This window comes from Sinocyclocheilus rhinocerous, unplaced genomic scaffold, assembly GCF_001515625.1.
Source record: "Sinocyclocheilus rhinocerous isolate Xijiao unplaced genomic scaffold, SAMN03320098_v1.1 scaffold153, whole genome shotgun sequence".
NCBI classification, from domain to species: Eukaryota; Metazoa; Chordata; class Actinopteri; order Cypriniformes; family Cyprinidae; genus Sinocyclocheilus; species Sinocyclocheilus rhinocerous.
Window position 1 is genome coordinate 2,676,093 of NW_015660878.1, and position 12,201 is coordinate 2,688,293.

General features: G+C 36.5%; 1 protein-coding gene across 1 annotated transcript in view; it reads left to right on the top strand.

Annotated features, from left to right (window-relative positions):
- The window catches only part of exoc4 (exocyst complex component 4), a 128,223-nt gene that overhangs the window by 15,147 nt on the left and 100,875 nt on the right, over positions 1-12,201 (top strand). Inside the window, exons 5-6 of the mRNA XM_016534785.1 lie at positions 1,197-1,434; positions 4,996-5,170. Of these exons, the coding sequence (XP_016390271.1) occupies positions 1,197-1,434; positions 4,996-5,170 (413 nt within the window). The remainder of the gene's footprint in view (positions 1-1,196; positions 1,435-4,995; positions 5,171-12,201) is intronic.

The window sequence follows — 12,201 nt, forward strand, 5'->3', positions numbered from 1 at the left end:
AGAGAAAGGAAAACTTGAAATCGCATCATATGACCCCTTTAAAGTCCAAAACCTGACTTGAAATAACCTAACAAATCAGTCGGGGCTAAAGCGGTTCCATTAACGACAAATTAAATTCACACAATCTCACTAATTTGTGCACGCTTATTCGTAAACAGACCTTAATGTCGATCATGGATCAAATAGATCCACCATCGCAAACAGCGAATATATCTGTGCTGTTTAATGCATTTGAGACGTTGTGTTTTCCTCAGTGCATAACTGACATGTCACAGGTATATTTTTCATCTGTAAATGTTAGAAAGTCATGCAAACATATCCATTTTGCTGTCAGGAGTGGGCGAGGCACGCGAGAGCAACGAGCGCTGCTGCGCGCATGCACGCTATACAGACAGAGCGCAATCGAATAGTAGAGCAATAATTCTGAGTAAAATATACATTATTTTTTTGAATTTTAAACCTACATATAAAGTCTATTTTTATGATAGCAGTAACTGTAAGTGGGGGGAGAAGAAAAACCTGAGCCCATTAACTTGCCATAAACATTAAGACCATTTTAAACAGTCATTGGATTTGAGGGTATTAGCAGACAGAAAAATAAGCACTTTACTGTACGATCACTCTATTGAGCAGGTGAATATGGAGAGGTGTGTTATGCAGATTTATTTAAGGATTGTGCTGATGTCATGACGAGAAGGGAGGAAATGATTATGAAATTATGGAAACGTGGCCCTGAAACATTGTGAAAAACAACTTTAAATGAATTTAAATTCCAGGCATTGTAGGTTGAAGTGAACCTACTGAAGATTTTCTACAATTTGTGTTTAATTATCAATATATTAATGTTGCTTTACATTAATATCACTAACCTTTTTAACTGTAAAAGCTCTCTGAGGAAAATGTCATTATAAATTAATAACATTAACATTATAAATCTTAACAGATTGTTAGTACATATTCATATTTATTCATATATTCAAATTGGAATGTACATTAGTGACCTGATTAATAGCTATGTTATATTTAATGATTTAACAATTAGCAAACCACATCATAAAGTTTTACTACCATCTGTTTGCTGTCAAGGGCGCACGTATATTTATGTACAGTAGCTGTTCCATAAACTGTTCAGTATTTTCATGCTGCTGTAATTATTATTGTAGTGTTTTTGAAGGAGTGTATTTGTGTTTGTACAGTTCGTGAGCTGCAAGAGGTGAAAGAAGACTTGGACGTAGACCCAGAGGAGAACAGTGCAGAGTTCATGGGGATCCTGATCAAAGCTCTGGCCAAACTCAAGAAGATCCCGGAAACCATTAAAGCCATCATGGAGCGACTGGAGCCTGAGCTCAAGCAGATCCTCAAGAGATCCACCACTCAGATCGCTGACCACGCTTACCAGAGAGGAGAGAACCTGGCACAGGACAAGCAGCCCAGGTAAAAGCAAATGGAAAGATGGAGCTAGTAGCGTCAATTAAAATGCGCAGTCTGCAGGGAATATAAATAATCAAAGTCATATGCCATACAACTGTTTCTTAGTTTATTGATTGATTTTTTGATTTACAGAATACTATATGATAATTAAGATAAGCAGACAAGCACAAAAAAGCATAATTTTTTATTTTATTTTATTATTATTTTTTGTTTAACAAATTAAAGGGATAGTTCTCTCAAAAATTAAAGTGTAATCTCAGGTGATATTATACTAGTCTCGCGAGAACCAAGTTTTGTGTACAGCAAAGGAAAACCAGTCTCCTCTTGGCTTATATCGGAATCCTCTGTCTTTTTTTTTTTTTTTTTAACAAATCCTCGTTTTGTATTTTTTAATTTGTGACCGGTGTTTTGTTTTGCTCTCATCTGTGCTTCTGCGTTCGCAACTTCTCACCGGAGCTTACGGTATAGAATGACTATGTCCTACGTCATCCGCTGGAACGCCGCTGTCTCATGAACTGAAAGCTAAAGATTACTGTTTATAAAGTTTTGAATATGGATATTTTTCTTGCACAAATGCATTTATTCACTTCAGAAGGCCTTTATTCACCCCCCCGGAGGTGAGTGGAGTACTTTTCTATCACGGATGAACAGTTTATTTTGGTTCAAAATAAACTGTGTTCATCCATCATAAAAAAGTTTATTTTGGTTCAAATCCCCATTCACTGCCTTTATAAAGTTTGGAAGAGCCAGGACATTTTTTAATATAACTCTGATTGTATTCAGTCATATACACCTAGGATGGCTTGAGGGTGAGTAAATCATGAGGTAAGCTTTATCTTTGGGTGAACTGTCCCTTTAAGACATTTAATTCAAACAGCAAATGAATGCATTTCCACAAATGAACACTGGGAAAAGTGTTTGTGAGTCTGAAATTCATGTTTTGTTTTGTCAAGACATCAAAAAACATTTGTGAATCTTATTGCATATTTCCAAATCTTTTTATTTCTGAATTTATTTATGAACAAGTACCACAACACAAATATGCACAGCCATACTCAATAGTTGCTCAATGGCTGATTGCTTAAAGCATCCATAGTTTTTACTTGAGACATTTGCAATTCTTTTAACGTGATATATTTCCTAATGCAACTGCATAACGTAAGGCAAGACTGGATTTTATCACCTGGCTCTTGATTTATTATTATTATTATGACCAGTTGGCTCTTGAAGATTATTAAAACAAATGTATTTACATTAACATGCACTAACAAATCATGCGAAGGGAGAGAATCATTTAGAAGTAAATGGGGTCAGTTTTGATTTCATGTTGTCCTTTAAATGATGTAGGAAATAAAAACTGCCAATGACAGTCACTTCAGATGTAGTTCTCCCTCTTGCAGTGGTTTTGTTTTTAAGGGAAGCACTTTGGAAGGCATTTGTACTGAAGTGTGATTGGTTTCCATTGTTTTCCTTCTTTATTGCGCTCTCTCACTTTAGCCGATGATGGCTTGCTGGATCAATGCTCTCATCTGTCATGTGGCATTCATACCTCCCTCATTTCCAGAAATGGTGTAATCCATAAAAGCGAGCCGTGGCCTGTGTCTGCTTAAGCATCGGCTCTAACGGAGAAAAACAAAAAGTATGAAAAGTATGTCTTATGTTTCCTAGTCAGACTTGATATGACAAGGATTGTAGTGACTTTATCAGATCATATTATACAGAGACTTTTATATTATATTATATTGTTGATATGTGTGTGTTTGTGATTCTAACCACATAAGAGCATTCATTCGTTCATTCTTTATTTCTTCCTTTTTGTTCATTTTCCCATTTATTTATTTGTTTGTTTATCATTCACTTTCATTCATTCTTCCTTTTTGTTATTTATTTATTCTTTCTATTTTTTTCTTTTTTTATATATATTTTATTTATTCTTCCTGTTTTTTTCTCCCTTTAATTTATTTATCTTCCCTTTATTTATTTATTTATTTGTTTATTTATTTATTTTCCCATTCATTCATTCATTCATTCCTCTTTTTTCCTCCCTGTAATTTATTTTTATTCTTATTTATTTATTTATTTTTCCTCTTTTCTTTAAATATTTGTTAAATTTAATATTTTTTTATATTTCTTTAAAATGTTAATTTTTAAATATTTATTTATTCTTCGTCTGTTTTCTTTTTTTCCTCCCTTTAATTGATTTTCTTCCTATTCATTCATTCATTCATTCATTCTTTTTCTCCCTTTAATTTATTTTTCTTCCCTTTATTTATTTATTTCATTCTTTCATTCATTCTTCCTCTTTTTTCCTCCCTTTAATTTATTTGTCTTCCCATTTATTTATTTATTTATTTATTTATCTATCTATCTTATTTTTCTTCTCTTTTATTTTTATGATGTATAAGAATAGTCCGAATATGGCCATCGATGGAGAAAGATGCTTTTTAGAGCCAGACAGTGTAGTTGCGACATTGACCAACTAGCCCATGCTAACCAGCCAAACCTTGACCGCTTGGTTCATGCTTTGGTTTGGCTTTCTGCAATGTTTGTATGAAAAAGTGTCATCCCGTATAATATGTGTTTACATGTTGAGTCTAAGTCAAGGGTCATGTCCTGTCCTCTGTAATTCAAGCTTAACATGTGTTATCATTCACCGTCCCTCATGTGAACATCCATCATCTCCCTGCCGTCCACCTCCCTGCAATCCTAATACCCTACATCATGCTATCACCTCCAACCTCTTCATTCCGCCTACCAGTGTTTTCTTCTGCCTCATTTTGCTGGGACGAATGAGTAAACTCCATAAAAGTCAGACAGATGTGTGTCCTCCTAGTGGACCCAGAGAGTTTGACAGATGCTGCTAATTGTTGTTGGTGAACAGCTGCCGCTGCTCAACAGGGAGATTCTGTCAGCACCCTGCTGCTGTCATGTTCATTAGTAACAGAGAATGGACCTCTTTTGGCTCGGTTTTGGTGATGTAGAGGGATTTCTGACAGCCAGACTGACTGCAGTAGTGGCTTTGTCTTTGGAAAGCTTCTAGATTAGGAGTTTCAAACTGGGGTCCAGGGACCCCTAGGGGCCACAAGGGGGTGCTGGGGGTTCTGCAAACAAACAGACAAATAAAAAAGGTTAGCACAATGTATATTTTAGGGCTGATAAAGTTAACATGTCAACTCAAAACTTAAAAACCCTATTACTAATAATTAATATGATTAATGACATATTTGAAATGCATGTGTCGAATGTGATACTGTTACAGCTTCATTGCGCTTTATGAAAACTGGTTAAAAAAAATCAAGAAATAATTTGTGATTGTTATTTTATTGATAGTCCAATTGTTTATTGTTAAAATGTTTATGTATTTAAAATATCCACAATATACTTTCAGGAGTAGTTTGTTTTTTGTTTGTTTCTCCCTGTCATTTCTGCATTTTAGCCAGATAATATTTTTTCCTTTAGCTTTAGTACAATAACAGTATATTCAAAGCATTTATTAAATCAATGATTATTTTTTTAGATCCATTTTGAAGTGTTGTTTTTTTCTCTCTCTATCGCCCTCTTCAGGTTGTTGCTGGAACTGCTTGAGCTGTTGTTTGATAAGTTGAACGCCGTGGCCCAGGCTCACAGTGTGGTTCTCAGTCACCTACAGCAGATTGTCGTCTCTCGCAATGGAGCCCAAGAAGGGATCAAACTCTATGAACAGGCTGATGTCTATGCCAAGATCCAGACCGTCCTACAGGTCAGTCCCCGCAGAGTCATTCAATAAAGCAGATCTAGGTCATTGGATGATATATTTGGAATCTAAAATATTGCAGTGAAATAATGCAATATGTTAAAGTGGATTTTGCTAGAAGCTATTTTGACTACCTAGCAATACCCTAGTCACCACATAGCAATGTATTAGAAACAATTCAAAGCACCTTCTTTAACATATTATTCATAGCAACTCCTTAGCCACAACGTCGTGCTGTGGCTTTCAGTCTTTCAAGCCGATATTCAAAGCAGATTCATGCTATTAACTGTTATTTACAGGTAACTGTATGGTCAATTACTAATAAACAGAGGGTTTGTTTACAGTTATTAGCTGTTTCTTGTGTCTTTTCTATTAAAGGGTTAGTTCACCCAAAAATGAAAATTAGGCCATAAATTACTCACCCTCAAGGCATCCTAGGTGACTTTCTTCTTTCAGACGAATCCAGTCGGAATTATATTAAAAACGTCATACGTCATCCTCCCGGAACTGCTTCCGTGTACAACTGTTGCTGCAAGCTAGATTAAAGTGATTATTACGTTTTGAATATGGATATTTTTTTTACAAAAACGCATCGATTCGCTACAGGAGGCCTTTGTTCACCCCCCGGAGCCGTGTGAGAGTTTTTTTTTATACTGACTGCCATTAAACAGCTTGAAAGATCTTAAAGGGATAGTTCACCCGAAAATTCTGTCATTAATTACTCACCCTCATGTCGTTTCAATCCCATAAGACCTTCGTTCATCTTCGGAACACAAATCAGGATATTTTTGATTGAATCTGAAAGCTGTCTGACCCTGCATAGACAGCAATACAACCCCTGGATAATCACATGGATTATTTTACCGATCTCCTTGCTACGTTTCTGGACTTGGGAACATTTCAGTTGTATTGCTGTCTATGCAGGGTCAGACAGCTCTCAGATTCCATCAAAAATATCTTAATTTGTGTTCCGAAGATGGACTAAGGTCTTACGGGTTTGAAACGACATGAGGGTGAGTAATTAATGACAGAATTTTTATTTTTAGGTGAACTATCCCTTTAAGACTGTACAAGTGGAGAAAGAATGTGTGACTGAAGTTTTGGGAATAATCTACTTAAGCTCATCCCAAGTGTCATGTTTAATTGGGAGTGTGTTAATTGGAAAATGTTGACTTTTTAGTGTGCATGTGTGTTTTGAGGCAGGTGAGATTGCCAGCTGTTAATGTAACCTTTGAAAATCTCTCAAGAGGCCCAACATTGTGTCAGACATTTGTGTGTTTTTTTTTTAAAAGCACCTGCTGGAAATCCTGTTGCAGGGTTTTGTCTCATGTGATGCGTATGTTTATTTTTGATTTTTTTGTGCTTAACTTTGTTTTGTGCTTTGTTTTGTTTTATGTTTTGTATTTTATGTGTGTTGTTTTACTTTGCTTTGCTTTGTTGTGTTTTGTTTTGTGCTTTGCTTTGCTTTGGGGGGAGGGGCTGGGGCTGGGCTGGCGATGAGGTCACTAGAGGGCGTTCTCACGTTGACAGCGAATCAGTTCTCTTGCCGCTAAATACAAACATTTTGGAAGCAAAAGACTAAATATAATATAAATATAAATTGAATCCGTACATAAAACCAAAAATGAATGATGACGGCAAGGATCAGCCTCATTTCCATCACTGCTGAGCTGAGAGGAGAACGATCACATGAGCTCTGTCTTCTTTCCCATTGGCTGTCGCTCCCGAAAGTCACTCTTAATTTACATAAAGTTGAAGGATTCTGAACTTTGATGCATCGCTGGACACGCCCCATCCGTCGCCAACGGCCGCTGTCGCTCGTGTCGCCGGAAATCGCCAGCTTTCCATTGAAATGAATGGGATCATGTCGCTTTGTCGTTGCGTGTCGCTTGTAGTGCGAACGCGGCTTTACGCCAGTCTTCTTTGATTCAAGTGCCAATTTAGATTCAATATTCGCTAAATTCACAAGATCAGTGTGACAATCTTACATCATATCTTGTTTTTCCCCTTAATAGTAACCGTAAATGGAGAATTGTTCTTCTGCTGGCTTTTACAATGTTGATTCGCATCTATCTAGAATTATTTTCTCAAGCAATTTTAAAACCGCTTTAGGTACAGATGGTCAAACTAATTGAAAGTTCAGATTCAAAGACGTTGTAAAAATTAGACCTCATAACCTATTCATGTTCATATTATCCTCTGTATTCACTGTTTTTCTTCCCTTAAAGAATTCCATCTCTTGACATTCTCTCTCTCTCTCTCCCCGAATCTCATTCCAAGTGTGCTCTTTCAGAGCATTGTTTTTCAGCTGCATGCTAGAGAGGATCCAGTTGTATAGACAGGCATCAGAAGGAGGGAGAGAAAGAGAGATGGGAGTGGAGGTACAGTTGGGGAATGAGTAAATGGGTTTGTCATCACTCCATCAAACAAGGTGAAGAGTCAGACTGTGACCTTGTACTTTCCTCCTGTCTTTTTTTTTACTCCTCCTTTCAAAGCAGTCTGCAGAGAGCTGTAACGAAAGAACAAGCTTGGCCCTGCCAACTGTTGCTAAGGCCCTGCTGAGCTCTTCGTAGACCTTAAGTAACGAGGAGCATCTTCCCGAGAGTTGACTACAGAAGTCAAAATATGCATTTAACTGCAGTGTGATGAGGAGTTTGACTGTGTGTGTGTACTGCCTCTTTTTTCAGCATTCATTAGCACAAGCACCTCACACCCTAGCTAGCAACAGATTAAATTGTTTATTTTGAGCCTTTGCTTCAGCTTGTAGACCTGTAGAGGTCTAGAATGAATATGACTTTAAATGAAAACACACGCACACACACACACACACATATATACATATATAAATATACATAAATATGTTGATCAAAAGTTTGGGGTTGGTAAGATTTTTATGCCCACCAAGGCTGCATTTATTTGATCTAAAAATACAGTAACACAGTAATATTGTGAAATATTATTACAATTTTAAATAACTGTTTTCTATTTTAATATGTTATAATAATTTATTCATGTGATGGCAAAGCTGAATTTTCAGCATCATTACTCCAGTCTTTAGTGTCAATAATTGCTGATTTGGTGCTCAAGAAACATTTCTCATTATTATCAATGCTAAAAACAGTTTTACTGTGTAATAACTGTAAATTGTGATACGTTTTTTGTTCAGAAATCTATGATGAACGAAAAGTAAAAAAAAAATATTATTCAAATATAAATATTTTGTAATATTATTTACAAAAGTGGCTTTACTGTCACTTTTGATCAATTTAATGTGTGCTTACTAAATAAAAGTATTAATTTCTTAAAATAAATCTTACTGTCTCCCAAACTTTGGAATGGTAGTGTATATTGGATGACCAATAGACAATAATTCTAATGAGTTGGTTGGATTTAGGGCCACAAACTTAAATAATCAGGTGGTCAAAATTAAGCAAAGACAAAAAACTTAAGGCCACAGGATGGGGAAGTGTTCCTACAGCACACACAGCCATCCTGGCTTTGCTAAAATAATTCATTAAGGTAGATGAGGTTTTCCTAATCATTTGTGTTTTTTCTCTCCTCCTGATGCATCTTTTTGAAGTATCATCTGTTCTCTTTTTCCCTTCTCCTGACTGCGACAGCATTTTGTCAGTTCAGACTGGTCCACATGTTCAAATATAGACACTTCCCCTGGCTTTCCAGGGGAAGCCAAGTTTCCAGCCAAGTTTTCTCTGTTCCCGTGGGAGACAGGAATCACATTGACCTTTCCATTACACTGAAGACATGAAGGCCATGGACAGATGGACCTGAGACTCAAGAGACTTTATAATCTTTATTCTTTCACTTCCTGACTCTTTGAACTGTGGCTAGGCCATTTTTGAAAACCGGAGAGCAAAAGTCTGATATTGTTAGAGTCCATATTGAGCTTGTAAACCTAGTACGTAAAAGGCCATGCAGAGATTTTTAGGAGTGTGTAGAGTAAATAGTTATTGACTTTTGGAGTTGCCGTTGACTGAAATGTTTGCCACTGACAGACCAGTCCTGAATTTGTCCTACATCATTTTATCCCTTTAAATACCACAGAAGAACGGACAAAACTGGCAGTAGTAGTTATAGATATAGTTTTTATAATGTGTTCTTAAAGGCAGGGTATGTGATTTTTCAAAAACACTTTAGAAAACTGATTCGGGCCGAATAGCAAAACAAACTTGTAGCCAATCAGCAATAAGGGGCGTGTCTACTCGTGATGTGTCAGAAATGGCAAGGAATAATTTAGACGGACATTAGCCAAGCCGAGCGACAGAAAGATAGAGATGGCGGATAAAAAAACAAAAGAGGAAAACGTCTGCGGAAAGATAAGGCAAGAAGTAGGACCCGTGTAAAATATTGGATCAGCTTTCCAGTGCTGGAGAGAACTCAAGGAGCGGAGGCCTGCGATCGGACGCCGAGGTTGCTTTGTTTCTTCTCAATAGGTGAGTAACACCGTGTCTACAACAGCTAAAGTCTGCCTACACTGGATGCGTTCAAACGACCGTTGAAAACCATTTGAAATTTGTGTCAGCACGTCATAAATAGAACCCGGCAGCAGTTTTCTGTCGGGGATTTGTTGCGCCGCGCCGCTCACGTCCGTAGAAACGGTGTAACATTGGTTTTGCTTTGTTTCACAGAACTAATCGTTGCCTGGGTTGCGTACGTATATGTGGGGCGGAGCTATCAAAATAGGGGCAAGACTCTTTTGGGGTAGGGGCGTGTTTGTTTTGGTGATTTCAAATATCAACATTGGCTACCAGAAATCGCTTACTCTGCCTTTAATGTAATTCTGTCATCCCAGTAGATATTGGTATTGATATTGAATTTATTTAAATTTTTGATAGTTTTTTTTTAACCAATGCTGAATTATTGATTTTTTGATATGTTTTGATCATGTTTTCTTAAAGTAAACTTTTTAGTCCCGGTATTAAAGAGATCTTTGAGTTTGATTTTTGACATTGACAAGATATACATTTTTATTTAATTGGCTGTTGACTGGATCTTAATTATTAATTATTGGTATATTTATTTTGTATTACCAATTATAATAAAAAAAAAAAAATGAAAATAGAGTATACCAATAATTAATATACATATGTATGTATTTATGCATAATTTGTATAAGTTCCAAGTTCCAAATCCCACACTAATATTTCACATCAGACAGCAGAAAGACTTTATATCACTTTAAGAAGATAAAAATGATGGTGCTTGTTGTAATCTTGCTCTTTCGCGTTGTATTATTGTCCCTCCTTCTAAACCTTACGGACTTGAGCCCAAGAATGATGGGTAAGAGGGTGAGGGGAATGAGAGCGTGAAAGGGGAAAAAAGAAAGGAAATTACAAACTTTCCACTTTGACAACTTGTTTAGATTTTGTAGGAGCCACACAGGCTCAGAGTAATTGGATTATACAGTGTTAGTGAGGCGTTTCATGCCCTGACAGTGATTAGTCTGGCAGCGGAGGGAGAGGCAAAGTGCTTCTGTTTCATGTCGGCGAGATAGACAGACACATGGCCTCTAAATGAGCTGTTGTGTACCAGTCTAAATGATCTATTGTAACTGGCCACGGCTTGCATATCGCTTGTGGATTTGAAAGATTTCCACCACAGGGTTAATGATCATAATAGTTCATTTCCATGTTTTAAAGCCCAGCATTCCTCTTTCCCCCCAGGCTTTATGGTCGAGGCATGCTGGTTGTTTTGAAAAGCGCCACTCTTATGTTCATTAATTACGACAGTAATTATGCATTCTTTTGTGATGTGCATCTCTGTAATAGCAACGCCTGTAGTGGACTATACCGAATATCGCTGACGAGAATGCTAATGACCCAGTCGTAACAAGATGCTGTTCCAAGCACTGACCTCTCTGTGCGATATGTTATATCTAGTGAACTAGAATATTTCAGAAGTGCTGGATACAATGGAGGATAAGGGGTAGAAAATGCTCAGTGAGGCTTTTGAATCCATAGTCTCCACAGTGTATCACTGATGAGGTCAGCTTGTGTTTTTAAAGAAAGGTTATTGGCTCTCTTGAGGGAAGGGATTGTTTTCCCATGTCTTAGACTTGAACAAATCAGTTTTTTAACATAGAGGCTCACACTCATTCAAAGTATTTTTGTCATGCTGTTTTTTTCTTTTGTTTTGTTTTTTTGTTTTGTCTTGTTTTGTTTTGTCTTGTTTTTGGTTTGTTTTTGTTTGGTTTTTAACTTGTCTTGTTTTTGGTTTGTTTTCATTTTGTCTGGTTTGTCTTGTCTTGTTTTGGTTTGGTTTGTTTTCTAGTTTTTAGTTTGTCTTGTCTTGTCCTGCCTTCTATTTATTTATTTTTTTTATTTTTTTTGTTAATTCTTCTTTGTATTTAATTTTATTATTTCACTGTGTTTTATTGTTTTTTATTATCATCCTTTTATATTTTTAATCTCTCTACTTGTCTATTTTTAATAACTTCATAAATTTTAATTTTCATTCTTTAATGTCTGCTTTACTGAACTCTTTCCTCAGGTTATTTGAATGATCAACAGTAAGGCCCATCTTAGTCTCTAATCTAAAACTCATATTTAGCCTCTGAAAGATTCAACCCATTACTGTTATTGATTCTGGTTAAAGTTGGCATTTATGTATTTGAAACCTCAGCAGATTATTTTTCCAGAAAAAAATGCAGACAAGAGTGTGGGAGGTTTAGACTTTTCTGTATGCGAGAAGCATTAAAGGGTTAGTTCACTCAAAAAAGAAAATTAGCCTGTGTTTTACTCACCCTCAAAGCATCCTAGGTGTATGTGACTTTCTTCTTTCAGACGAATCCAATCGGAGTTATATAAAAAATTGTCCTGGCACCTCCAAGCCTTTCAATGGGGTTAAGCAGGTGTTGGTTGTCAACAGTTCAGAAGACGTGAAATAAAGTGCGCACATCCGTAATAAAACGTCCCTCACACGGCTCCGGGGGGTGAATAAAGGCCTCCTGTAGCGATTCCATGTATTTTTGTAAGATAAATATCCATATTTCAAATGTAATAAACACTTTTTTCTCACTT